Raw genomic sequence first — 24835 nt, 5'->3', positions numbered from 1 at the left:
GAGGAGTCCCACAGGTAGGCGCTGACTGACAGCTGTCGCTGCGTTCTGGGCTTGTGCCAGCCCCCTGCCACTGTGACTGTGACCAACGCTGCCCTCACCTTGTGAGTGCCCCCACCGCACCCCCTCCAAAACCCCTCACTCTACTCCCCCCAGATCTCCACCCCCCCCCAGTTCCCACCCCTCATCAGTGTCCCCTTTTTGGGCACCTGGAATATGCTCACCCTAGTAACAAACATAGAGTGAAAACTCCGCATTCTACATGCACTGGTCTTACACACATTTCAATGGCACAATATTCAACAGATCACGAGTTTTCCAATGATCCCTCACCGGGCATACATTGTTCACAATACAGTATAACTGTGTATAAGTGGTGAACATGGGGCACCAGGGGTTTAGTCACAAGAGGGATGAGTGGGATGAATGGGGCAAAGAGAGTCTGTCATCCCAACTCAGGACACGGTGGTACACGGGGAGGGGGTGACCAGCTGGGCTGTCAGGTTCCTCATCTCCCTCTGGCCTCATCGATGGGGGTTGGCCTGGCTTCAAGGCTGCCTCAGTCTATTGACATCCTCGGCTCCCTTCTTCCCTGTGCCCAAACTCGGCATCTCAGCAATAGGGAGATGCTGACTCCTTCCCCTATCATTTTTGGGGTGTCATTCATGGTCCTTTAGGTTTCAGGGGCAGCTTCACATGAAACTGACAAGCCAAGTGTAGTCACTCTGTGGCTGTGATGCAGTGAGTTCACAGCCTTAGCCATTTGGCTCTCAGGAGCAAATCCAGCAGTTTCCCAGCTCTGTTATTCCTGTCTTCTTCCTCTCCTAGCAGTATCTCACATCACTGCAGGGATCAGGCAGTAACTTTATTCTCCATTTCAGTCTCTGCCTCTTGCACTCTGAGTCTAACTTGCACCATCCATGTCTGTGCTGAGATATTGATCACTCTCATTCTTTAAACAACACAAAAATATCTCCTGACAAAGTGTTAGATAAAAATTAAAATTAAATCTAATAAAGGACTATTCCAACAAACGATCATTTGTTTCCTGAAGTCCTCAATAAATCTGAGCTACATCCTGTCCAACTAAACTAATATCAAAGTATGTGACCTCATGGCCTTCACGAAGAGAGAAAAAACCACAGTCCAGGGTGGGTTATAAAACACTTTCACAGTCATAAAGTGAAATCTCAAAGAATCCTTTAAGGCTCAAAATCAGGAAAATAAATGCACCCATTTTCTTCTGTAGTGGCTAAACCGGCTTAATTTCTCATCTCATTATTCGGTTGTATTAGTTGCATCATTATAATAAAAGAAAGACAAAGAAAGAAAAATCTTCCCATCTACAAATGATCTGGACTAAGCCTAGAAAAAGTCAGGAAGCAATTTTACCAATAGATGGAAACAGGGCTATAAGATATGAAAGGTCAAACTGTGCTTTGAGGTTCATTGGGATTTCCCCACCCACTCTCAGGTCTGGGACACTTTCTTCCCAAGCCCTCAGGAGTCTGACTTAGGATCACAGACATCAAAACTGTGATTCCAAAGCATGGAGAGCCATGGACACGGTGCTAAGTGACACTGGGATGCGGAGGGGTAGAATTGGGTCAGGATAAAACTCTGCATTGCTGAGACAGAGGCTGATGTGTTGAGAGTGGAGTGCGACAGTGATGGGGGAAGGAGGGAAACCCTCGGACTCACCCCATCACCCTGAAATAGCACAGAAGGTAAAACACCATATTTCACTGTCCCTGCTCCTATTCTTTTAGCATCTAGTTAATTCTGCTCCATAAGGGAGAAAATGAACAAAAACTAAATGCTTTTCAGCATGGCCCGGAGTAATGTGAGACTATCTGGGAATGAGACAATCTGGCCCCAAAGAGGAAACTCAGGGACTAGTGATCACTCTCCTAATGGGAGAGAGTTAGAACACATAAGTAAGCAGTCAAGGGACACCAGACCCAAGCAGCGATATGTGCTGGAGCCTTCTCCCTCCCCATTTTGTCACTGATATTTTTAATAAAACTCATGGAGAGATCATGGGATTCTGTGAATTTTTATTACCTGTGATCTATCCATGAGTTTTACTAAAAATATCCATGACAAACTCTTAGCCTTACACATAAGATGCTCGGGGTGAATTTACACTAGGAAATCTGGTGGAGGATCACAGAGATGCGCTGGCTAATCCTGACCATGATTCCTACCATAGACAGATGCTCAGGAGCTGATGCTGCGGAGGTAGATGTGGGATCTCCAGGCTTCCCGCAAAAGGCCCTGTAGGAATCAGCCCCTCTCAGTGGCACTTTCTGAATGCAGAAGGGGCAGGGGGAAGAGGCAGAGGGGGTGAGTGAGGAGAAGCAGCACCTCTCTATCCCTGTGCACTCCCTCACCTCCTATCTCATGATCCCCAAACACTCGATAGCCCCAACACCCAGCTCCCCCTGCTTCCCAGCTCCACCAGCCCCAGCCATTCAATCCCCAGTGTCCTCCCCAGAACCCATCGCCCTGATGCCTTAATGTTGGATCCCCCAGAACCCAGCGCCCTGGGGGATTCAGTGAGGGGAGCAGTTACCAGTCCCCAGGGACAATCCCCCTGCAAGGAACAGCGCCATGTAAGTGTGGGAGCCCATCTCAGGGGCTGGGGACAGGGGTATAGAGCGAAGGTGGGGCCTTGCCCAAGTGTCTTTCTCCTCATCTCCATGTCAGGGGGATCCCGGCTGGGAAGGGAGAGGGGGGAACTTCAGCCAGGCAGAGGAAGCGGCTGAAGGAGTTTGTCTCTCTCCCTTCCCCCATCTGTGACCCATCAGCTCAGCAGCCAGGGCGGCAGCAAGGAAGAGGGGCTGATCTGGGCTTCTCCTCCTCTGCTTGGGGTTTGCTTAGACCAGGCAGAGCCAGAAGGTCACTGACCAGCTGATGTTCAGCTGATGCTGGATCCTCACCCCAGCGATGGGCAGCTGGTTCTTTGGGAGCCAAACACCCCTGATATGTGTGGGAATGAGGAAATGGGTGTCACCATGGCCCTAGTCAGGGCCCTGAGAGAATTTCCCAGCTGTGTGGAGGAGTCTCTAATGTCCACTGTGTTTTAGCTCCACTTGGAGCATTTTCCACACTGAGAACATCGGAGAGGTTTTTTCCCTGTGTGGATTTTCAGATGCCTGATACTCCGGGAGCACCAAATGAAGCTTCTCCCACATTCAAGCTCTCTGTTTTGTGGATCACTGAAGTGTGAAGTCAAATTGAATCTTTTCCAGCAGTCAGGCTATTTCTGGGGTCTCTCACCCTTGTGGATCTTCTGATGTTTGGTGAGCTCTGAGCTCTTACTGAAGCTTTTCCCACACTCAAGGCATTTATAAGGTCTCTCCCTCATGTGGATTCTCCCATGTCGAGTAAGGTATGAGCGCTGACTGAATTTTTTCCCACAGTCCAAGCATTTATGGGGTTTTTCTCCCGTGTGGGTTTTCTGATGATTACTAAGTTTTGTTCTGTAAACAAAACTTTTCCCACAGTCAAGGCATTTGTAGGGTTTGTCGCCTGTGTGGATTCTCTGATGAGTAATAAGGTGTGTGTGCTGCCTGAAAGTTTTCCCACAGTCAAGGCATTTAAAGGGTCTCTCTCCTGTATGCACTCTCTGGTGTCTAATAAGTTGTGACTTCTGAATGAAGTTTTTCCCACAGTCCAAGCATTTATGGGGTCTGTCTCCTGTATGGGTTGCCTGATGTGTAATAAGTTTTGTTCTGTCAAGAAAACTTTTCCCACAATCAAGGCATTTATAGGATTTCTCACCGGTGTGGATTCTCTGATGCTTAATAAGGTTTGAACGGCAAATGAAACTTTTCCCACACTCAGGGCATTTATAGGGTCGTAATCCGGTGTGGATTCTCTGATGTGCAATAAGGTGTGAGCTCTGACTAAAACTTTTCCCACACTCAGAGCACTTGTAAGGTGTTTCTCCTGTGTGGATTCTCCTATGTTTAGTAAGGGATGAACCTTCCTTAAAATCTTTCCCACAGTCAAGACATTTATACGGTCTCTCTCCTGTGTGGATTCTCCCATGTTTAGTAAGCTGTGAGCTCTGACTGAAAGTTTTCCCACAGTCAAGGCATTTATGGGTTTTCTCGCCTGTGTGGGTTTTCTGATGTGTATTAAGGGTTGATTTCAAACTGAAACTTTTCCCACACTCAAGGCATTTATAGGGTCTCTCTCCTGTGTGGGTCCTCTGATGTGCAATAAGGTTTGAAGTTTGACTAAAACTTTTCCCACACTCAAGGCATTTATAGGGTTTTTCTCCTGTGTGCAGTCTCTGGTGCCTAATAAAGTTTGACTTCTTACTGAAGCTTTTCCCACAGTCTAAACATTTATGGGGTCTCTCTCCTGTGTGGATTGCCTGATGTCTAGTAAGTTTTGTTCTGTCAACAAAACTTTTCCCACAGTCGAGGCATTTATAGGGTTTGGCACGTGTGTGGATTCTCTGATGCTTAATAAGGTGTGAGCGGCTAATGAAATTTTTCCCACACCCAAAGCATTTGTATGGTCTCTCTCCTGTATGGATTCTCCTATGTTTAGTAAGCTGTGAGTGCTGACCGAAAGTTTTCCCACAGTCCAAGCATTTATGGGGTTTCTCTCCCGTGTGGGTTTTCTGATGTGTTTTAAGGGTTGATTTCAAATTGAAACTTTTCCCACACTCAAGGCATGTATAGGGTCTCTCTCCTGTGTGCAGTCTCTGGTGTGTAATAAGGTGTATCTTCTGAATGAAGCTTTTCCCACAGTCCAAGCATTTATGAGGTCTCTCTCCTGTGTGGATTGCCTGATGTCTAATAAGTTTTGTATTGTCAATGAAACTTTTCCCACAGTCGAGGCATTTATAGGGTTTGGCACCCGTGTGGATTCTCCTATGTTTAGTAAGGTGTGAACGACAAATGAAATTTTTCCCACACTCAAGGCATTTATACGGTCTCTCTCCTGTGTGGATTCTCCTATGTTCAATAAGGTATGAGTTCTGACGGAAAGCTTTCCCACAGTGCAAACATTTATGGGGTTTCTCTCCCTTGTGGGTTTTCTGATGCGTGTTAAGAGTTGATTTCAAACTGAAACTTTTCCCACACTCAAAGCATTTATAGGGTCTTTCTCCTGTGTGGATTCTTGCATTTTTAATAAGGGATGAACTTTTGGTAAAACTTTTTCCATTGTCAAGGCATGTTTTGGGTCTCTTTCCTGTGTGCAGTCTCTGGTGTATAATAAGACTTGGCTTCTCACTGAAGCTTTTCCCACAGTCCAGGCATTTATAGGGCTTCCCTCCTGTGTGGGTTCTCTGATGTGTAGTAAGTTTTGCAGTGAAACGGAATCTTTTCCCACAGTCAAGGCATTTGTAGGGTTTCTCTTCATTGTGACTTGTCTGCTGGACTGTGGTTTCCTTGGGATCCTTGCATCCTCCGCCATGTTGAATGGATTCATCAAGTTGCATCCCGGGATAGTTTCCCAGCTGCATCTCTGATCTGTGTCGATCTCCCCAGGCTTCACCCTGTTCCAAGCACTGGGAAAAATTCCCTTCAGCTCTTCTCAAAAATGTCTCCTGCGGTTCCACCTTCCCAGGACCTTCCTGCTGCTGATTCTCCTCCTTGTTCTCACTCACTGTCCTATCACCTGCTGGGAGAGAGAGAATCCAGACAGGAGTGACTTCCTGAGCCGGGGAGAAAGGACAGAAAGGGGAATAGAAAACAGGGAAAACACCACACAGTGACTGTTGGGGAGATAGAGACATTGAATTCTGCCTCCACATCCCTCCCCAACACTCCCAGGGAAGTAAAGTCAGGGAGGAAATTCCCGACAGCTAACAGGATGGGTGGGAAGCCAGGACTGATATTTGACTTGATGCTATGACACCTGTTGACTGCAGCCCTGACCTGGGTGAGAAGGGGCAGAACTGGGGGCTCCCGCTCACTGCACATTTTGGGAGTCCCAGCTTTTTCCTTCACTCGCCAGATGGTTTCTCTGTCAGTTTCCCTGACTCCTCACCTGTGCTGGTGCCTCTCGGGCTCTCCCTTTCCTTGGAGTCCTGGAGATCCGGGACCCACGGCTCTTCCCCTCGTTCCAGCCGGGCGATCAGGTCCGGTTTGGGAATGGGGACTCCTGCGCAGGGGGTGAAATCAGGCAAGGTCAGGGCGCAGAGAGCACTGGTAGACTATTTGCCATTAGGAACATTCCTTGAGTTTAACCTGACTCTACATGGGACTGTGGTAACCCAGACCCTTTGGGAGAAGCAGAAATCTGGGGGCACAGGGTTTTTGTTATACCCGCACTCGGAGGTCTCAGGATAGATGTGCTGAGGGGACTCGTTGACACACACAAAATTTGGGTGCTAAGCTTCTGCCTATTTCCAAGCCTGCAGAACTGAGAGCCCTCCCCACGGCTGCAGCTAGTCCCAAGAGGGCAGGTGAAAGGTGTTTGAAGGAGAAATAATAAAGGCAGGACAATACCCTTCTTCTGGCCCCTTGAAAGCTGGAGAGATGGGGATAAATTAGCCTGTCCATTAGGTTTCTGATTCCCCTGTTCCCTTGAATGGGGTATGGAGATGCAAGTCTCTCTCTCACTGCAGCTGTGGTCTACGCGACCCTCCCCCCCCAATCCAACTGACCAGGGAAGAACCTGACCAGATTCAGACACGCAGACCCCACGGCTTCTAATAACCGAGGCGACAGGAATCCCTTACCCAGCAAGGTCACTGTCTCATAGTTCTCCTGCATGACGTCCCTGTAGAGGGCTCTCTGAGCGGGGTCCAGCAGAGCCCCCTGCCCCTGGGTGAAATACACAGCCACCTCCTCGAAGGTCACCGGCCCCTGAAACAAGAGTCCCCCACTGACTACGTGCTGCCCCTGCCAGAATCCCACTAGTCACAGTGGGGAAAAAACAAAACATTGAAGCTCTGGGAGGGCTGGAGAAGCAGAAACCCACCCCTACCCTGCTCAGAGGAGCCATATGGCTTCAGCAGGGTGGGAGAAGGTGAGAGCTCCTTGTCCCCCCCAGCACACGGAGCAGGGCAGGGTCTTCTCATTTCCCACACGCCTGCCAGCCACAGGCAGATACGGGAAGCAGAGCTCCGAGCCAGGGACAGGGACAGGAATCCCGACAGTTTCCCTTCGTATTTCACAGCAGCCTCTGGCCAGTGGGGTCAGGCTCCAGCACTGGGAGTCTGGTCAGTTTTCCCAGCCCTGCCCAGAGGGCTTGGGTCTTGTTTTAGAAATGGGGGAATGTTTATAACACCCTTCTCCTCCCTGCCTCTCCCTCACGTCATCCAGCTGCTCCCTGAAAATCCCCTACCTGAGCTGGCTCCATCACAGCCATTTCCCTGCCCTGTCTCCTGGAAGACGGGACCATCTGGAGCGAAACGTGGATGCGATTCCTCAGCCTGTCAGAGGAGCAGGGAGATTGGGCAGGTTTCATGAGAGGCTGGAGTCCATGTCACTCCCCGATTCCCCCCAGGCTCTCTCCCTGCAGACAGACGCTCTGATTCTATGATTCTGCCATGCTGGGAACAAACCCAGTTAGTTTATTACCACACAGGCCAGGCCCCTCCCAGCAGAACTAAACTCTCCAGGGACCCTTTTAAACCTCCCCGTAACAGCATCTCTGAGTGAAATGCTGGAAAAAGAGCAGAATCAAAGGAGTCACTTCAGGGTACTGTCCCACAGTGTACTGTGACCCCCTCTAGCTCTCCCCCATCTCCCTAAGTAGTGCGGTGCTCAGCAGAGCGAGCAACTGGCTTTTCCTCTCTCAGCTCCTTGTTCCCAGGAGAGCTGACTGCCCGGGCGGGTGGGGGGGACAGGGAATCATCTGGGCAGAGCTGGGAACCTCCCTCCCCACTTGTTGTTCCTGCTGCCCTTCAAGTCTCTCCGCTCTCCCTTTTTATCATCTTCCCTCACCCTCGGAGAACGGGTGACTGCCCCATTGACATGGACCTTTGTCTCATTAGGCAGATCAGCCACTGACACTGGTAACGGGGGGTTGAACCTGGCTGTGTCACTGAGGGCAGCAGCTCTGGGACTTGCAGACCCAGGGAGCTCCCTCTCCTTGTAGGCCAAACTCACCAGCCAGTCCCTGAAAGGCGCCCTTTGTGCAGAGTCATTTCCCTGCCTGGCTCCAGCCCTTTCCCCAGGTCTCTCCATCACCTGCAGGCTCAGGCTCAGGCTCAGGTACCCTAGAGGCTGGTTCCAGCCACTGGTTCCAGCGGGGTATGAGGAAGCGGGAATGCTCTTAATGTTTTTTTCTGAATACTGTGTGTGCCTCACTTTCCCCATGTGTTACTCAAGTATTAGGGGTGGGATACGGGTGGGATACAGGTGATTGTGGACATCCCTAGAGGGCAGGTGTGACTGGAGACTGGCTGCCTGGGCACAGAGAATGGCTGACACTCTGTATCCTGACAAGCAATAGCTGGAGTCCGTCCTTTGCAAGAAGCCAGCTGAAGGTGGTGGAGAACAACCAGAGAGGGGGAGGCCAGGTGACCTGTTTTCCTGGGAAGGAGAGAAAGCACGGAGGAGGGGCAGCTGGGCATCACTGAGGATGGGGGGCTGAAATCGGGTCAGTCTCCTGTTTTAGGACTCTGTGGGGAGAGCCCAGGGCTCTGGACTCTGGATTCCCTTCGAGCCAGACTTTGCTGAATGCTCCTGATTTCTGTGCTAACAAGCTCTGTTCTACGCTGTCTTCTCAGCGACCAACAAACCCTTCTGTTTTCGAAGCCAGCTGAGAGTCACCATGGTGGGGTGCATGGCCCCTGTGAGGGGTGTGTCAGGCTTCCCCAGGTATCCCATCCAGGTGGACTCCCTGCGGGGAGCTCGCAGTGTGAACAGGGGTGCTGAATACTACGAGGTCAGACCCAGGAAGCTTCTTGTCCTGGTGAGAGTGTGCTCCGCGGGGTGACACACTGCACCAGAATCCTGCCTGGCTTCATTCAGAGCCATTCCAGAGCTCCGAGACTGTGACTGTGTGACACAGGGCTGTCGTGAACACCTACCTCCCCTCCAAGCTCTGATTGCCTCAGCTCTCAGGTGAGTAAAGAAGGAGTGGCCATGCCAGGTGGCTGGCCTGCAATGAAAACATCCGATGGAGCTCTGGAAACAATTTAATACTGTACACAGCAATGATGATTGTGAAGCTTGGTTGAGGTGGTGAAGGCAGAGGGTGGGATATTTCCCAGGGAATGCCTTACTGCTAAATGATGAAGTAGCACTCGGCTGAGCCCTCAAGATTTAACAACACTGTTGCTAATGTAGCCTCACACTCTACAAGGCAGCACGAACGAAGGGAGGAGAGACAGCGTGGAAGACAGAGACACACACCGTGTGTGTGAGAGAGAGATGTGCATTGCCCCTTTAAAGTAGGCTGGCCGCATTCTAAGTACATTGCCTTTTTAAGTAGATCAGCAAGTTGATATAGCAGCTGCTGCCAGCAAGCTCCCTCCATCCTGAGCCCTGTCGTGTCCCCCACACTGCTCTGTGGAGGTGGGGGGGCAGAAGCAGGGGAGGGGGACACCCTGACATCAGCACCCCTCTTCCGCCCCCTGCACAGCAAGTAGGAGGTTCACGGGAGCAGCTCCAAGGCCACACAGGGAACTCAGGGGAGCTGATGGGGGGCTGCTGGTCCACCCTGGTTCCAAGCTCCCAACGCTAGCTCCAATGGGCTGCTCTTTCTGCAAGCAGTGGACAAAGCAGGTGGCTGCCAAACAACGTTATAAGGGAGCCTTGCGGAACTTTAAATGAGCATGTTCTCTAATTCAGAGGTTCTCAAATTGTGGTCCATGGACCATCAGTGGTCCACGAGCTCCATTCAGGTGACCCGGGGATAGTTCCCTCTAAGGTGCATGCCTGGGCAGCCGTACATGAGAAAATGAAGGGCCAGCCACCTAATTAGTGGAGCTGCGCAGACGTGGCTCCACTAATTAGGTGCCTGGACCCTGGAGAAGATGCACATGTAAGCTCAGGTGGTGGCCTTGGGGAGAATAAGAGGTGGGTGGGAGGGGGCAGTGGTGAGAGAAGAAGGGGTGGGGGAATTTGGGACATACAGGGCTGCAGCGGCTCCAGGGCTCCAGCTGCCGGGGAGAGAGCCTCCTTCTTCCCAGGCCCAGGTTGGGGGCTGCTGCGGTGGGGGAGAGAGGGAGAGATCCGCCCTCCTTCCCAGTCCCAGCTCGGGGGCTGCCACGGCAGGGGAGAGAGGGCACATCCATCGCATTAGAAAGGTTAAAGACGACTGATATTAAAATATGGGTTGTGTGCTTTTATGTGTAGAGCAAAAAAGCATTAATTATTATTAAGGGTTTTTTATATATATAGCACTTTTATCCAAAGCGCTTTACAATAGTTAGCTAATGGGACAAGCAACATTTGGAAAGATCATTACGTGGTCCACCGAGACCCTCAGCAATTTTCAAGTGGTCTGCGAAAAAGAAAGTTTGAAAACCACTGCTCTATTGATTAGCAATGTAACAACAAAACAATGTTAACCAGGACGACTTTAAGTGAGGAGTTACTGTATATTGGCTTACAAGGCAGGTGTGTGGAGGGGGAGTGCGGTGGGGGGGGGGGGGCAGAACTTGGATCTGTTCTGGGAACAACCAAAAAAATATACAAACCCCTGAATGCTGTCTGTCCAAGTTACATTTTCGTGGCAATGCCTAATTCGGAAGAGATACAGTTTAGCTACCCTGTGGTTAGCGAGCAGGGAGATGCTGAGCTCAGAGAGTCTTTACGGTTTAAAGCACCAAAACTGTGGATCGGCTCATTCTCCTGGGACAAGAGTGCCCCCACTTGGTCTGGGCAAGTTGCTTATAAAGGGGATCCCTGCACAGTACAGCACAGCAGGATCTGCCATGACACTATCCGGCCTTTGCTCTCCTGCTCATGAAGGATGTCCTGTCCTTTGCAGGAGAGAGAGAGGAGGAGCAACATCACCTTAAATTTCAACCTCAACCCCTTTCATGAAATGCTGACAGGCCAAAGCTGTGAAATATCATCATGCCGTTTCTACACAAGGCAACACTCAGGGAAGATGAGATGAGCGCCCTGCTGCTTCGCGCCTTCTCTTTGGACTTGAAACATCGAATGTGGGTTGCACCTGGACTATCCAAGCTTTAAACATGTTCAAGAAGAGATCAAAGGTCTGACGATTTATAGTGTTGGGGGGAAGGTCTCCTGCACTTGTCTGTGGTTGCCCTGACCACCACTGTCAAAATTAAAGCCACCTTACTTCTGAATAAGAGCGTCCACACAGGGGTTTGAAGCCCTGGGATTTATTGGCATTAACTTTACACTGTTAGCATACAGACAAGCCGTGAGGAAGGAAAGGAAAGGGAACACGGGAGGTGGTGGGAGAGTGCTAACTTTTTAGGTTTTGGTGCTAACTCTTTAGTTTTAAATGTTTTCATTTCTTTTCCAGGACACCCCCACAAACAGGCGAAGACATTCAGAGGCAGCGCTTGGCAAAGGAACAGGAGTAGTAGCCACCCAATCCGGATCAGAGTTTTCAGGCCATGAACAATAATGGGTCATTTACCATCGGAATCAGCGGCAGAGTCTGCGTCCATAAGAAAATGGGCGTATTTACCATGGCGCAATTAACCTGTATTAGCGTAGCAGCCGTGTTAGTCTGTATCCGCAAAAAGAAAAAGAGGACTTGTAAATTTGTTAATCTCTAAGGTGCCACAAGTCCTCCTTTTCTTCTAACCTGCATTAGCTATCCCGTTGCAAAACCATAAAAGAAAGGGTGAAGTGAGCACTGTGTGTGTCCTGACCAATGCAAAGGAGAAACAGAGCGATTCCTTTTTAAAATGATTTGACTTGGGCCGTACAAATCGGCACATGTGCCAGAAGGAAGAACATCCCTGAAGTGGATCACAACAAAGAATGTAGCATCCATAAAAGGCTGGGAAATTAAATAGGCCATTAGAAGTACAAACAATGTGGTAGAAAAATCCACATCGATGATGCATGCAATAAATGAAGTCAGAGAAAAGTGAAGTGGGCACTTCCGAGTGTGCAGGATGGGGGGTTACTTACAGAAATAAGGTTTTAAAATCAATTTTCAATTGCAAGGGGGTGCTGGGAAATCACATTCCCAGAAGGAGGGATAGCTCAGTGGTTTGAGCATTGGCCTGCTAAACCCAGGGTAGTAAGCTCAATCCTTGAGGGGGCCATTTGGGGAATTGGTCCTGCTTTGAGCAGGGGGTTGGACTAGATGACCTCCTGAGGTCCCTTCCAAGCCTGGTATTCTATGATTCTAAGGGTAAAATGGCATCATATGTTACAGGATTATACAACCATCCTAGATATATGGACCTTTTGGAAGGGGTAGCAGTAAACCTATGAAGCTAGTACACCCCAAAGGCTCAGACACAAAAAGATAATAAGACAAAAACAAAATGTATTCATTTCTTTATTTAAATTCTAGACTGTTGGGTGCATAACTCACGGGGTTTGAATTCTTGGGGTTGTCAATTTGTCTTGGGGTTGCATATCTATGCTTAGCAAAACAAAAAAACACAGAAAGTTCCTTTTGAGAAGCCCTGTATAGGAGAGGTTTCAGAGTAACAGTCGTGTTAGTCTGTATTCGCAAAAAGAACAGGAGGACTTGTGGCACCTTAGAGACTAACCAATTTATTTGAGCATAAGCTTTCGTGAGCTACAGCTCACTTCATCGGATGCATACTCTAAGGCCCTTAGGGACAGATTTTCAAAAGGATTTAGGCCTCTAGTGGCATATTACAAAGTATCTAGGTGCCTTGAAACTTCTGGCCTTTAGTGAATATTTGGGAACCAAGTTCTGTAAACAAATGGGACATGGGATAAAGCACTAGGGTGCTGGACAGAGAGACAAAGAAATTGGCTAAAGCAAGACCCACTGGTGGAGCAAAAGAGACTGAAGGAGGTTTGAGCCAGCACTGAACTCGAATTACAACACTGCAATAGACACAGGAAGTGTTACACTAGACACACGGGGAGATGTGGTAGCTGATCGGGATGTAAAAGCGTAGCCGGTAAACATTAGGCTTACCGATTAACCGGCCTTAACCATTAACTCCGGCAGACCCTCAGACGGATCCCAGCCCCCTTCCAGCGCCTGTGCTCCCATCCCCGCACCCCGCAGGCCCTGATTGTGCCCCTGGGCCCCTCTCCTTCCCCTGCCCCCAGCTGGGGCACCCCACAGTCCATCCAGTTTGGCCTCTGCCCATCTTCTGCCCCTCCCTATTTGCCCCCCTCGGATCTCCCTGAGCTGCAGCCTCTGTCCACAGCAGCGCGGCCAGGGAAACAAAGCAGCTGGGGGGGCGGTAACGTGATCCTGCCCCCGCCCCGCACACACCGGGAGCTGGCGGCAGCTTTCCCGGGCTGGGGCAGGGAATCGCAGCCGGCTCAGCTGGGAGCAGCCTGGGGCCAAACCCGCCCCCTGCAGCCCGGGGGTGACGGGGGGGGGCGGGTCTCTCTTACCTTCCCTCCGAGCGGGGCCCCCCGGGGCAGGGGCCGGGCCGGGAAGGGGCCCTGGCCGGGCTGGGGGCTCTGCCCTGGGAGAGGCTCCCGGGGAGCAGCGGGCAGGGCCCGGCTGGAGGTTCCCCTCTCCCGGCTGCAGCCCGGGCTCCGGGCTCCCAGCACCAGCCGCCGGGGCTCGGGGATCTCGCCGGGAGCCAGAGTCCCCGCAGCGGCTGCGAGTCACTTCCTGCGGCCGGGCCTGAGCTCCGCGATCGCTCCCCCCAGAGCCGCCCCCCAGCCGCTCCTGGGTCCTAGCGATCAACTCACCGAAGGATCAGCATCCCTGTGCCCGGCTCCTGTTACACTCACAGGCTCCAAGGTCAGAAGGGACCATCATGAGCATCTAGCCCAGGGGTTCTCACCACCAAATTTTTCGTGGTCTCAGAGTGTGGCCAGCAACTCTCGCTGGTGACGGCTCTGACACTTTTTCTTAAAATACTTAATTAACTTTAGGACAAACCAATAAATATGCCCTCGGGTAAGTGGGGGGGGGGGGGCGACAGTCCTGCTATTGTGGGGAACACAGCCCCGGTGGAATTGGCGAGCGAAAGGATCTGAGTCCTCGCTCCCACTCCCTTCACCCAGAACTTCTCTCCGCATCGGGCTCGCTAAGGCCTTGCTTTAACCTGCCCCCCTGGTCACAGGCTACTGGCACTAATTCAAAATGTCTGGTTGTCTCAGCTGGCTGGGCCAGATTTGTAGGGGACAGAGAGAGAAGGTAAAAGGAGAGAGAGTAGAAGGGGGAGGGAGGGAGGGTGGCATACTAGTTTAGACCAGTAGGAAGGAAACAGATGCGTGAGGGGAAGGCTGGCAGCAGAACCTCAAGTCTCACATCCCAGGGGGAGTTCAAGATTTAGCCTAAGACGAAGGAGTTGAGGATGTCGGCTGGTTCCCCTTCACTGGTTTGCCCTGCTTAGCTTGCCTTTCAGGATCAGGATGATGAAAGCCCAACGGTGCCATGCTGGGGCCCAGGAGACAGCGGGTGTGAGACATACCCCAGGGTACAAATCTGGACTGTTGAACTGCTGAATTCTGCATCCCAGGGCATGTTTTACACTGCTGCCCTGTGCGAACAACAAACCCCTCCACGCTCTGCTCACACACAGCCACCAGCCTTCAAACTCACTCCTGGCTGCACTGTACTGAGTGTGACTAGCCAGACACTCATGAAGTTACTAAACGGCACAGCAACATCAGCCAGTTTTCTACTCCCAGCCTTGCACCCCAGGAATCTGCATCTTGGACTGCTCAGTCTATTCACTGTGCTGGACAAACTCAATAATTAGTGGGTCATCCCCCCCCCACACACACACACAAAGGGGTCGGATTAGGTCATAGCCTTGTTCTCTCAAGTCAAACCCCCCAAACACTTCAAGGAAAACACACAGGTCCAGACAAAACACTAAAATCCGTTTATTAACTGGAACAAGGAGGTTTTCAGGGCTTACAAGGGAGAAAGATGTAAAAGGCCAGAACTGGTTAAAAAATAAAATTAAAACATGCATTTTAAATCCTAAATTCTACCAATCTAAGGAAGATGCGAAGCAAGCAGGTTTTCCCACCCCACCTGCTGTTGCAGGCAGCTCACAGAACCCAGGCTGGATTTCCTTCCCGCCTTGGTCCGCCCTCCCCTGTGGCCTTTCAAGCCATCTTGTTGCCTTCTGTAAAGATGGGAGAGGAGGGGTAAAAATGGAGGCAATTCTCCCTTGTGCTTTTATACCACTCTCCTCTTTGAGGTTCACCCCGCAGCCGGGGGGGCAGGTGACAGTCAGTCTGTGGCCTAAGTAAGCATCCAGCTGTCTTTCACGTCTGGGGTTTTCAACCTTTTTCTTGCTGACGCCCCCTTCTGCATCCTATAAAAACACCAGGGTGCATGGGGGGGGGGGGAGGAGTGTGGGGCTCCGGGCCGGGGGGACACCCTTGGGCATAGCCATAGTTTTACTTCTATGGGGGGGGGGGTCAAGGGCTGGCGGGGCTCCAGGGAGGAGGCAGCACCTCCACCCCCTTACTCACTCAGGAGGCCACCCACCTGTCTGGGTAGTGGGGGGATGCAACCAAAAAACATAACTCAGTGGAGGGGACTCAGCTCAAAAAGTTAGAAAACTGCTTAGGGTTCAAGCAGGAGGTAGCTAGGGGCTGTGTGGAGGCAGGGGGTAACTATGGGTGCAGGAAGGAGGTAGCTAGAGGCTGGGTACTGGCAGGGGGGGTTCCCAGTACAACTCACAGCTTCAGGGGGCATTGGGGGTCCCAGCTTCAGCCACTGCTCCGAGATTTGGAGATGCTGGGGGCCACACCGGCTTCTGCCTCCCCCCTGCTCCCGGCTTCGGGGATAGGGGGCCTGCCAGCTTCAGCTCCACACTGCTCCCGGCCGGGGTAAGGGGGGGCCCTCGGCTTCAACTCTGCGACGCTCCTGGCCGGGGCGGGGGAGCCCAGGAATGTTGACAGACACATTTTAACCAGACAATAATATTCAGCAGATGACGACTTTTCCTACGATACCTCACAAGACATACTTTGTAGATTTCTCATTTTGTAAATGTGGTGACCATAAGAGTGTAGACCAGTGGTTCTCAAATGTGTTTCAGTGCCCCCCCCCCTTCTTTGTGTGTGTGGTCATTTACGCCCCCACCCTCACAGGCACATACATCGCCATTGAGCTCGAAAGGCAGAGTCGTTGCTGGCAAGGCCCCCAGCTCTGAAGGCCTCCAGCAGCAGCACAGAAGTTAGGGTGGCCACGTGAAAAGTGATATTCCTCAATATCGCTGTTCACCGCAGACTTATCACCCCATTGCCACCCTGACTTCTCTGCTGCTGCTCCACCCGGGTTTTGAGAGCCTGAGCATTTATCCCCACCTCCCACATAGGCCTGTTCCTTCTTCATGAGCCCTAGCCACGTGGGGCTGACAGCCAGTGCTCTTTCCAAAAAAAAAAAAACCAACCCTCACAGATCATGCCTCCCTTGGGAGGCCTACCCCATAGTTTGAGAATTGCTAGTGTAGATCGTGACCGTTGGAACTGGCAGCCAAGATGGTAACACCTACTCCTTTCTGTCTCCGGGATCCCCAGAGAAAATACCCGAACAGGAGAGTGGAGCAAATCCCATTAACATTAACCTTGCAAAACACATTTTGGAGATTTCAACTATTAACATTCCCTCCATCCTTTAGCCCCTACCCCCAGTGATTTCAATGTGACTGAGCGAGAATTGGGCAGGTCACAGGGACGATGGATATAATCTCTGAATTATTGATCCCTGAATTAACAGAATACAGGAACCCTTTGGATAAATTGTTAACCTCTAACAAGATATAGCTAAACATAGACCACTACAGTTACCCCTCTTCTTCCAAGTCTTTAGTAATACACGTTTACATTTCAAACTCTAGCTTATCTAAGGTGGACACACTTTTAAAATATCTCTCTAAAGGTTGAATCTGAGGGTAAATCTCAGTCAATTACATGCAAGTTGCTTAACGCTTTCTTGCCATGGATTCTCCCATGTTTAATGAGGTCTGACCTCCGTATGAAACTTCTCCCACAGTCCAAGCACTTGTGCAGTCTCTCTCCTGTGTGGATTGCCTGATGATTAACAAGGTCTGACTTCCTCTTGAAACTTTTCCCACACTCAAAACACTTGTGGGGTCTCTCTCCTGTGTGGATTGCCTGATGTTTAACAAGGGTTGACCTCTGTATGAAACTTTTCCCACAGTCGAAGCACTTGTGTCTCTCTCCTATGTGGGTTGCCTTATGTTTCACAAGGGTTGACCTCTGTCTGAAACTTTTCCCACAGTCCAAGCACTTGTGGGGTCTCTCTCCTCTGTGGGTTGCCTGATGTTGAACAAGGTTTGATCTTTGTATGAAACTTTTCCCACAATCCAAGCACTTGTGGGGTCTCTCTCCTTTGTGGATTGCCTGATGTTGAACAAGGTTTGACCTTCGTAGAAAACTTTTCTCACAGTCAAAGCACTTGTGGGGTCTCTCTCCTGTGTGGGTTTCCTGATGATTAGCAAGATCTGACTTTCGTTTGAAACTTTTCCCACAGTCCAAGCACTTATGGGGTCTCTCTCCTGTGTGGATTGCCTGATGATTAACAAGCACCGACCTCCATTTGAAACTTTTCCCACAGTCTAAGCACTTATGGGGTCTCTCTCCTGTGTGGATTGCCTGATGATTAACAAGCACCGACCTCCATTTGAAACTTTTCCCACAGTCTAAGCACTTAAGGGGTCTCTCTCCTGTGTGGCTTTTCTCATGTGAATTCAGTGCTGACTTTGAACTGAAACATTTCCCACATTCAATGCATTGAATGGGCTTCTCTCCAGTGTGGCTTCTCCTACGGTTATTAAGATCTGAGCGCTTACTGAAGCTTTCCCCACTGTCCAAGCATTGAAGAGGTTCCTCTCCAGTATGGATTGTCTGATGTGTCGCAAGCTGTGATCTCACAATTAATCCTTTCCCATACTGCAGGCAGTGCCAGGATGTCTCTTCTTTGGGATTTGTCTGCTGCGCTCTGGGATCCTCGTCTCCTTCTCCACCATTAATAGATTCATCCACTTTCTTCCTTAGGTAGTTTCCCAGAAGCCTCTCTGACCTGTGCCAATTTCCCAAGGCTTCTCCTTGCTCCCAGCAATGGGAAAAATTCCCTTCAGCTCCTCCTAGAATGGTTCCCTGCGGTTCCACTTCCCCAGGAACTTCCTCATGATGATTCTCCTCCTTGTTCTCACTCCCTTGCTCAGCACCTGCTGGGAGAGAGACAATCCAGACAGGAGTCATTGTACTGGGGAGAAAGAGGAATAGCACTGAGGAAAAACCCAACACAAAGACTGAGCAATTGGATTCTGCCTCCACATCCCACCCAAACACTCACAGGGAAGGAGAGTCGGGAAGGAAATTCCTGCAGCTAAGAGGCTGGGTGGAAAGGCGTGAGCTATATCTACTAACCACAACCCTGCTCTGGGTAAGATGAGGAAGAACTGGGGGCGTTACTCACACCATATTTTGGGATTCTCAACTTTTTCCTTCATTCCCCAGATGGTTTCTGTGTCAGTCCTCACCTGTGCGGGTGCATCTACGAAGCCTTCTTTCCTCACAGGCCTGGAGATCAGGCACCCACGGCTCTTCCCCTCGTTCCAGCAGAGCGATCAGCTGAGGTTTGGGAACGGGAAATCCTGTGCAGAAGGTGAAATGAGTCCGGATCAGGGTGCATGGAGCATTGGTGGAGGATTTGTCACTAAGGACATTCCGTGAGTGGAACCTGTCCCTGTGCTCTGCTGGAGGAACGGGGAATCCAAGAGGAAGGGAACAGGGTCGCTGAGCCCCGTTGCACAGAGGACATTGTCTGGGGAGGTGAGTTGAATTATTACTACACCCTCACTAGGCGTTCCCAGGATCTGTGCGCTCTGGGGGCCTTGCTGGCTCACACACACCTCTGGACTTAAACCCCTTCCTCTTTCTAAACCTGCAGAGCCCAGAGCCCTCCCCATGCCTGGAGCTATTCCCAAGGAGGGAGGTGAACAGGGACTGTGTGTGCACCTGAGAAACAACAGGATAATGATGTATTTATGCCCCTTTGAAAGCTGGAGGGGTGGGGAAGGTTTAGCTTGTCCATTGGGTTTTGACACCCTTGTCCCACTGGAGAGGGTACGGAGATGCAAGTCTCTCTCATGGCAGCTGTGCATTATGAAACCCATTTGCCTCTGATCTAACTGACAAGGGAAGAACCTGACCAGATTAAGACACGCACACCCCACGGCTTCTAATAACCGAGGGGACGGGAATCCCTTACCCAGCGAGATCACCGTCTCATAGTTCTCCTGCATGACATCCGTGTAGAGGGCTCTCTGAGCGGGGTCCAGCAGAGCCCCCTGCCCCTGGGTGAAATACACAGCTACCTCCTCGAAGGTCACCGGCATCTGAAAAAACAAGGGTCCCCCACTCAGCACCTGCTGCCCCAGGCACTATTCACAGGGAAGGAGGACCATAAAAGCTGAATTCCCCCACCTCCCTCAGTCCCTGCTCAGAACAGCCAGGAGGCTTCAGAAGGTGAGAGTTCCTTGTCCCCACCAGCACATGGAGCAGGGCAGGGTCTTCTCATTTCCCACACGCCTGCCAGCCACAGGCTGATATGGGAAGCAGAGCTCTGAGCCGGGGACAGGGACAGGAATCCTAACAGCTTCCCTTCGTATTTCACAGCAGCCTTTGCCCAGTGGGTTCAGGCATCGGCAGTGGGAGTCTGGTTTGTTTTCCCAGCCCCGCCCTGAAAATCCCCTACCTGATCTGGCTCCATGACAGCCATTTCCCTTCCTGGTCTCCTGGAAGACGGGCCGATCTGGAGCGAAACGTGGACGTGATTCCTCAGCCTGTCGGGGCAATGGGGGGAGGTTCCAGAAGGGGCTTGTGTCCATGACACACCGCGATTCCCCCCAGGCTCTCTCCCTGCAGACAGACACTCTGGGCTCTGCCAGGCTGGGAAAACCCTCAATCACATTATCACAACACAGACATGGATCCTCCCCCCAGCACTGAACCCCTGAGACATTTTCAACCCTCCCAGGGACAGTCTCTAAGACAAATGTTAGAAAAGAGCCGAATCAAAGAAGCCACTTTGGGGCTCCCCCCTGACATTGGCCCCAAGGGCAGCATGTCCCCCCAGCAGCGCGGGGGGTCGGCCAGGGCAGGAACTGACTTCTCCTCCATCTAACTCTCCTGGACACAAGGGGAGGAGCTGTCTGCCCTGGGGTGATGCAGGGAAGGGATCCAGGCAGGGCTGGGAGCTGGGAACCTCCCTCCCCACTTCCTGCTCCTGCTGCCCCTTTCAGGTTTCCCCTCTGCCCTTTCTGTCTCCTTCCCTCCCTCCTCTGCTTGGGAGAACTGGGGATTGTCCCGTTCCCATGGGCGTTTGCTCTCCAGGGTGAGCCGGGCTGGGTCACTGAGGGCAGCAGCTCGGGGACCCCGCAGACCCATGGGGAGCCCCTCCCCCTCTGGTACAAACTCACGAGCAGGTCCCTGAAAGGGGCCCTTTGTGCAGAGTCACTGTCCTGCCTGGCCCCAGCCCTGTCCCCCCGGGACTCCCCATCCCCTGCAGGCTGCGGCTCAGGGGCTGGTGTGGGCAGAGCCCGCGGCTGCCACGGGGGCTCGTTCCAGGCTCAGTGAAAGTCCCCACCCAGGCTGGGCCCAGAGGAAGGGGGTGGGGGGGTTAATGAAGGTCTGTCCCTGGCCCAGCCACATAGCGGGAGCAGCAGTTTCACACTCTGGTAGGCAGCAGTGTCTGAGCCAGGGAGCTCAATTCAAGGGCTCTGACATCAGGAGCAGAGACAGGCACTAACCTCCTCCTCTCCCTCAGCCAGACCCGGAGCCCTCTGCTGGCAGCAGCTCATGCCTGAGCCTCCCTGGCCTGCCCCTGCAGCCCCCAGGGACAGGCAGGCGGAGGCAGATCCCATTGGCCCATCCGCGCTCAGAGCCAGCAGTGACTCCGGTCTGACTCCGGTGTGGCTGAGATCTGGATCCTGCCTGGAAATCAGACCAGGGCCCTGGGCAGCCCCCAACACTCAGGAGACACGGACCCCACCAGCGTGGGTGTGTTGGACAATAATACACTGGGAGCCGGGTGCATGGGGGTGGGGGGGGGGGGGTAAGAGGGGCCTGGATATTTGCCTTGTAGCTTCTGACCCCGTCTGGTTGCTGGGTGGGGCAGCCTCTCTTCCTCTCCTGCCCCATGGGGTGGGGGAGCTGCCTTGTCTCTCTCCCCATCCCTTCTCCCCGACCTCTACCCCTACCCTCTATCCCTCCGGTCCCCAGCCTCCCCTTTCCACATCCCCCCATTTCCCTCGCAGTGACCCCCCCTCAGAGTTTCCCTCTATTGCAGCCCTGCTCCCATCCGCCCCATAAGTCTCCCCGATTCCCCTCCATCGCCCCATCCTCCCTTCAGCCACCCCTGGCCCCATCCCATCGTACCCCTCACACACCCCTGTTCCCCCTTATCTACACCCCTGCTCCTCTTCCCGCTCCCACCCCTTCAGCCCCCCAGGAGTGGCTCCCCCCGCCCCGCACACACCGGGAGCTGGCGGCAGCTTTCCTGGGCCCCGGGCAGGGAATCGCAGCCAGCTCCGCTGGGAGCAGCCTGGGGGGCGGCTGGTCTCTCTTACCTTCCCTCTGAGCGGGGCCCCCCGGGGCAGGGGCCGGGCCGGGAAGGGGCCCTGGCCGGGCTGGGGGCTCTGCCCTGGGAGAGGCTCCCGGGGAGCAGCGGGCAGGGCCCGGCTGGAGGTTCCCCTCTCCCGGCTGCAGCCCGGGATCCGGGCTCCCAGCACCAGCCGCCGGGGCGCGGGGATCTCGCCGGGAGCCAGAGTCCCCGCAGCGGCTGCGAGTCACTTCCTGCGGCCGGGCCTGAGCCCCGCGATCGCTCCCCCCAGAGCCGCCCCCCAGCCGCTCCTGGGTCCTAGCGATCAACTCACCGAAGGATCAGCATCCCTGTGCCCGGCTCCTGTTACAATCACAGCCTTTCAGGACAGAAGGGCCCCTCATGAGCATCTAGCCCAGGGATTCTCACCACCAAATTTTTCGTGGTCGCAGAGTGTGGCCAGCTACTCTTGCTGGTGGCGGTTCTGACACTTTTTCTTAAAATACTTAATTACCTTTAGGACAAACCAATAAATATGTACTGGGTTAAGCAGGGGAAGGTTCCTGCTATTGTGAGGTTTCAGAGTAACAGCCGTGTTAGTCTGTATTCGCAAAAAGAAAAGGAGGACTTGTGGCACCTTAGAGACTAACCAATTTATTTGAGCATGAGCTTTCGTGAGCTACAGCTCACTTCATCGGATGCATGCCGTGGAAACTGCAGCAGACTTTATATACACAGAGAATATGAAACAATACCTCCTCCCACCCCACTGTCCTGCTGGTAATAGCTTATCTAAAGTGATCATCAGGTTGGGCCATTTCCAGCACAAATCCAGGTTTTCTCACCCTCCACCCCCCCACACAAATTCACTCTCCTGCTGGTGATAGCCCATCCAAAGTGACAACTCTTTACACAATGTGCATGATAATCAAGTTGGGCCATTTCCTGCACAAATCCAGGTTCTCTCACCCCCTCACCCCCCTCCCAAAAACCACACACACAAACTCACTCTCCTGCTGGTAATAGCTCATCCAAAGTGACCATTCTCCCTACAGTGTGCATAATTAAGGTGGGCCATTTCCAGCACAAATCCAGGTTTTCTCACACCCCCCCACCCCCATACACACACAAACTCACTCTCCTGCTGGTAATAGCTCATCCAAACTGACCACTCTCCAAGTTTAAATCCAAGTTAAACCAGAACATCGGGGGGGGGGGGGGGGGGAGGAAAAAACAAGAGGAAATAGGCTACCTTGCATAATGACTTAGCCACTCCCAGTCTCTATTTAAGCCTAAATTAATAGTATCCAATTTGCAAATGAATTCCAATTCAGCAGTTTCTCACTGGAGTCTGGATTTGAAGTTTTTTTGTTTTAAGATAGCGACCTTCATGTCTGTGATTGCGTGACCAGAGAGATTGAAGTGTTCTCCGACTGGTTTATGAATGTTATAATTCTTGACATCTGATTTGTGTCCATTTATTCTTTTACGTAGAGACTGTCCAGTTTGACCAATGTACATGGCAGAGGGGCATTGCTGGCACATGATGGCATATATCACATTGGTGGATGTGCAGGTATACGAGCCTCTGATAGTGTGGCTGATGTTATTAGGCCCTGTGATGGTGTCCCCTGAATAGATATGTGGGCACAATTGGCAACGGGCTTTGTTGCAAGGATAAGTTCCTGGGTTAGTGGTTCTGTTGTGTGGTATGTGGTTGTTGGTGAGTATTTGCTTCAGGTTGCGGGACATTCCTGGCTTATACACAGCCCCAGAGGAATGGGCTTGCAAAAGGATCTGAGTCTCCTCTCCCACTCCTTTCACCCAGAGGCCTGCTTGACTTTGCGGACTCCCCTTCCACTTGGGTCCCCGTAACCCCAAGGCTGGAGCCCTGGGGGCTCGGCCCCCAATCTTGTTGTGATCACTCAGGCCAGCTGTCCCCATTGAGGGGTGCTTCCCTGGATGCTTCCTTGACCATTGCACAGAGTTCAGAACCAATACAATTTATGAAACAGCAAGTAATAAAAAAAGATGAGAAAAGTGGGAAAGATTAAAGGAAAACACTTCATGCCGGTCGGGGGGGTGGGGGGGGAGGAATCACAAACAGCATCTCTGGAATGTCTGTTTTAGTCTGCATTTGCAAAAAGAAAAGGAGTACTTGTGCCACCTTAGAGGCTAACCAAGTTATTGCAGCATAAGTGTTCATAAGCTACAGCTCACTTCATCAGATGCATTTAGTGGAAAATACAGTGGTGAGATGTATATACCTAGAGAACATGAAACAATGGGTGTTACCATACACACTGTAAGGAGAGCTATTACCAGCAGGAGAGTGGGGGAGTTGGGGGGGGGGAGAAGAGAGAAGGAACCTTCTGTAGTGATAATCAAGGTGGACCATTTCCAGTGGGGGAGGGGAGAAAATAAACATGGGGAAATAGTTTTACTTTGTGCAATGACCCATCCACTCCCAGTCTTTATTCAAGCCTCAGTAATTGTATCCAGTTTGCAAAATTAATTCCAATTCAGCAGTCTCTCGTTGGAGTCTGGTTTTGAAGTTTTTGTTGTTGAAAAATTGCAACTTTTAGGTCTGTAATTGAGTGACCAAAAAGATTGAAGTGTTCTCTGACTGGTTTTTGAACGTTATAATTCTTGATGTCTGATTTGTGTCCATTTATTCTTTTACGTAGAGACTGTCCGGTTTGACCAATGTCCATGACAGAGGAGCATTGCTGGCACACGATGGCATATATCACATTGGTGGATGTGCAGGTGAACGAGCCTTTGATAGTGTGGCTGATATGATTAGGCCCTGTGATGGTGTCCCCTGAATAGATATGTGGGTACAGTTGGCAACGGGCTTTGTTGCAAGGATAGGTTCCTGGGTTAGTGGTTCTGTTGTGTGGTATGTGGTTGTTGGTGAGTATTTGCTTCAGGTTGGGGGGCTGTCTGTAGGCAAGGACTGGCCTGTCTCCCAAGATCTGTGAGAGTGATGGGTCATCCTTCAGGATAGGTTGTAGATCCTTGATAATGCATTGGAGGAGTTTTAGTTGGGGGCTGAAGGTGACGGCTAGTGGCGTTCTGTTATTTTCTTTGTTGGGCCTGTCCTGTAGTAGGGGACTTCTGGGTACTCTTCTGGCTCTGTCAATCTGTTTCTTCACTTCAGCAGGTGGGTAGTGTAGTTGTAAGAATGCTTGATAGAGATCTTGTAGGT

General features: G+C 51.7%; 2 protein-coding genes across 5 annotated transcripts; both read right to left on the bottom strand.

Moving 5' to 3' along the window:
- Positions 1–260: 260 nt before the first annotated feature.
- On the bottom strand, positions 261–13146 carry LOC142069285 (uncharacterized). The gene is made up of 4 exons (XM_075119891.1): positions 7315–13146; positions 6707–6833; positions 6013–6126; positions 261–5643 (listed from the first exon to the last, which is right to left on the bottom strand). The coding sequence occupies exons 1-4, from the start codon at positions 7435–7437 to the stop codon at positions 3260–3262; spliced, it is 2748 nt and encodes a 915-aa protein (XP_074975992.1). The 5' UTR covers positions 7438–13146; the 3' UTR covers positions 261–3259.
- A 1751-nt stretch (positions 13147–14897) lies between these two features.
- Positions 14898–21896, bottom strand: LOC125621566 (uncharacterized). Of its 4 annotated transcripts, none has more exons than XM_075119921.1 (5): positions 21653–21896; positions 19780–19973; positions 19294–19420; positions 18563–18676; positions 14898–18250 (listed from the first exon to the last, which is right to left on the bottom strand). In XM_075119921.1, the coding sequence occupies exons 2-5, from the start codon at positions 19801–19803 to the stop codon at positions 16956–16958; spliced, it is 1560 nt and encodes a 519-aa protein (XP_074976022.1). In that variant the 5' UTR covers positions 19804–19973; positions 21653–21896; the 3' UTR covers positions 14898–16955. The 4 variants fall into 4 exon arrangements, with proteins under 4 accessions (XP_074976022.1, XP_048674488.2, XP_048674486.2 ...); XM_048818531.2 differs by having other exon boundaries at positions 19780–19867; XM_048818529.2 differs by lacking the exon at positions 21653–21896 and adding an exon at positions 21562–21643 and having other exon boundaries at positions 19780–19867.
- Positions 21897–24835: the final 2939 nt, after the last annotated feature.

The sequence above is a fragment of the Caretta caretta genome, chromosome 14 (assembly GCF_965140235.1).
Source record: "Caretta caretta isolate rCarCar2 chromosome 14, rCarCar1.hap1, whole genome shotgun sequence".
NCBI lineage: Eukaryota > Metazoa > Chordata > Testudines > Cheloniidae > Caretta > Caretta caretta.
The sequence above is the reverse complement of the archived record's forward strand: the minus strand, read 5'-3'. Positions and strand labels throughout refer to the sequence as shown.

What these genes read in the sequence shown, in the direction of transcription:
- LOC142069285 (XM_075119891.1), bottom strand. Translation starts at nt 7,437, where the DNA reads ATGAAACCTGCCCAATCTCCCTGCTCCTCTGACAGGCTGAGGAATCGC. An exon ending in CTGTGATGGAGCCAGCTCAG is followed by an intron (nt 6,834 to 7,314) that starts GTAGGGGATTTT and finishes CTCTTGTTTCAG; the next exon opens with GGGCCGGTGACCTTCGAGGA. An exon ending in CCCGAGAGGCACCAGCACAG is followed by an intron (nt 5,644 to 6,012) that starts GTGAGGAGTCAG and finishes TCTCTCTCCCAG; the next exon opens with CAGGTGATAGGACAGTGAGT.
- LOC125621566 (XM_075119921.1), bottom strand. Translation starts at nt 19,803, where the DNA reads ATGGCTGTCATGGAGCCAGATCAG. An exon ending in CTGTCATGGAGCCAGATCAG is followed by an intron (nt 19,421 to 19,779) that starts GTAGGGGATTTT and finishes TTGTTTTTTCAG; the next exon opens with ATGCCGGTGACCTTCGAGGA. An exon ending in TCGTAGATGCACCCGCACAG is followed by an intron (nt 18,251 to 18,562) that starts GTGAGGACTGAC and finishes TCTCTCTCCCAG; the next exon opens with CAGGTGCTGAGCAAGGGAGT.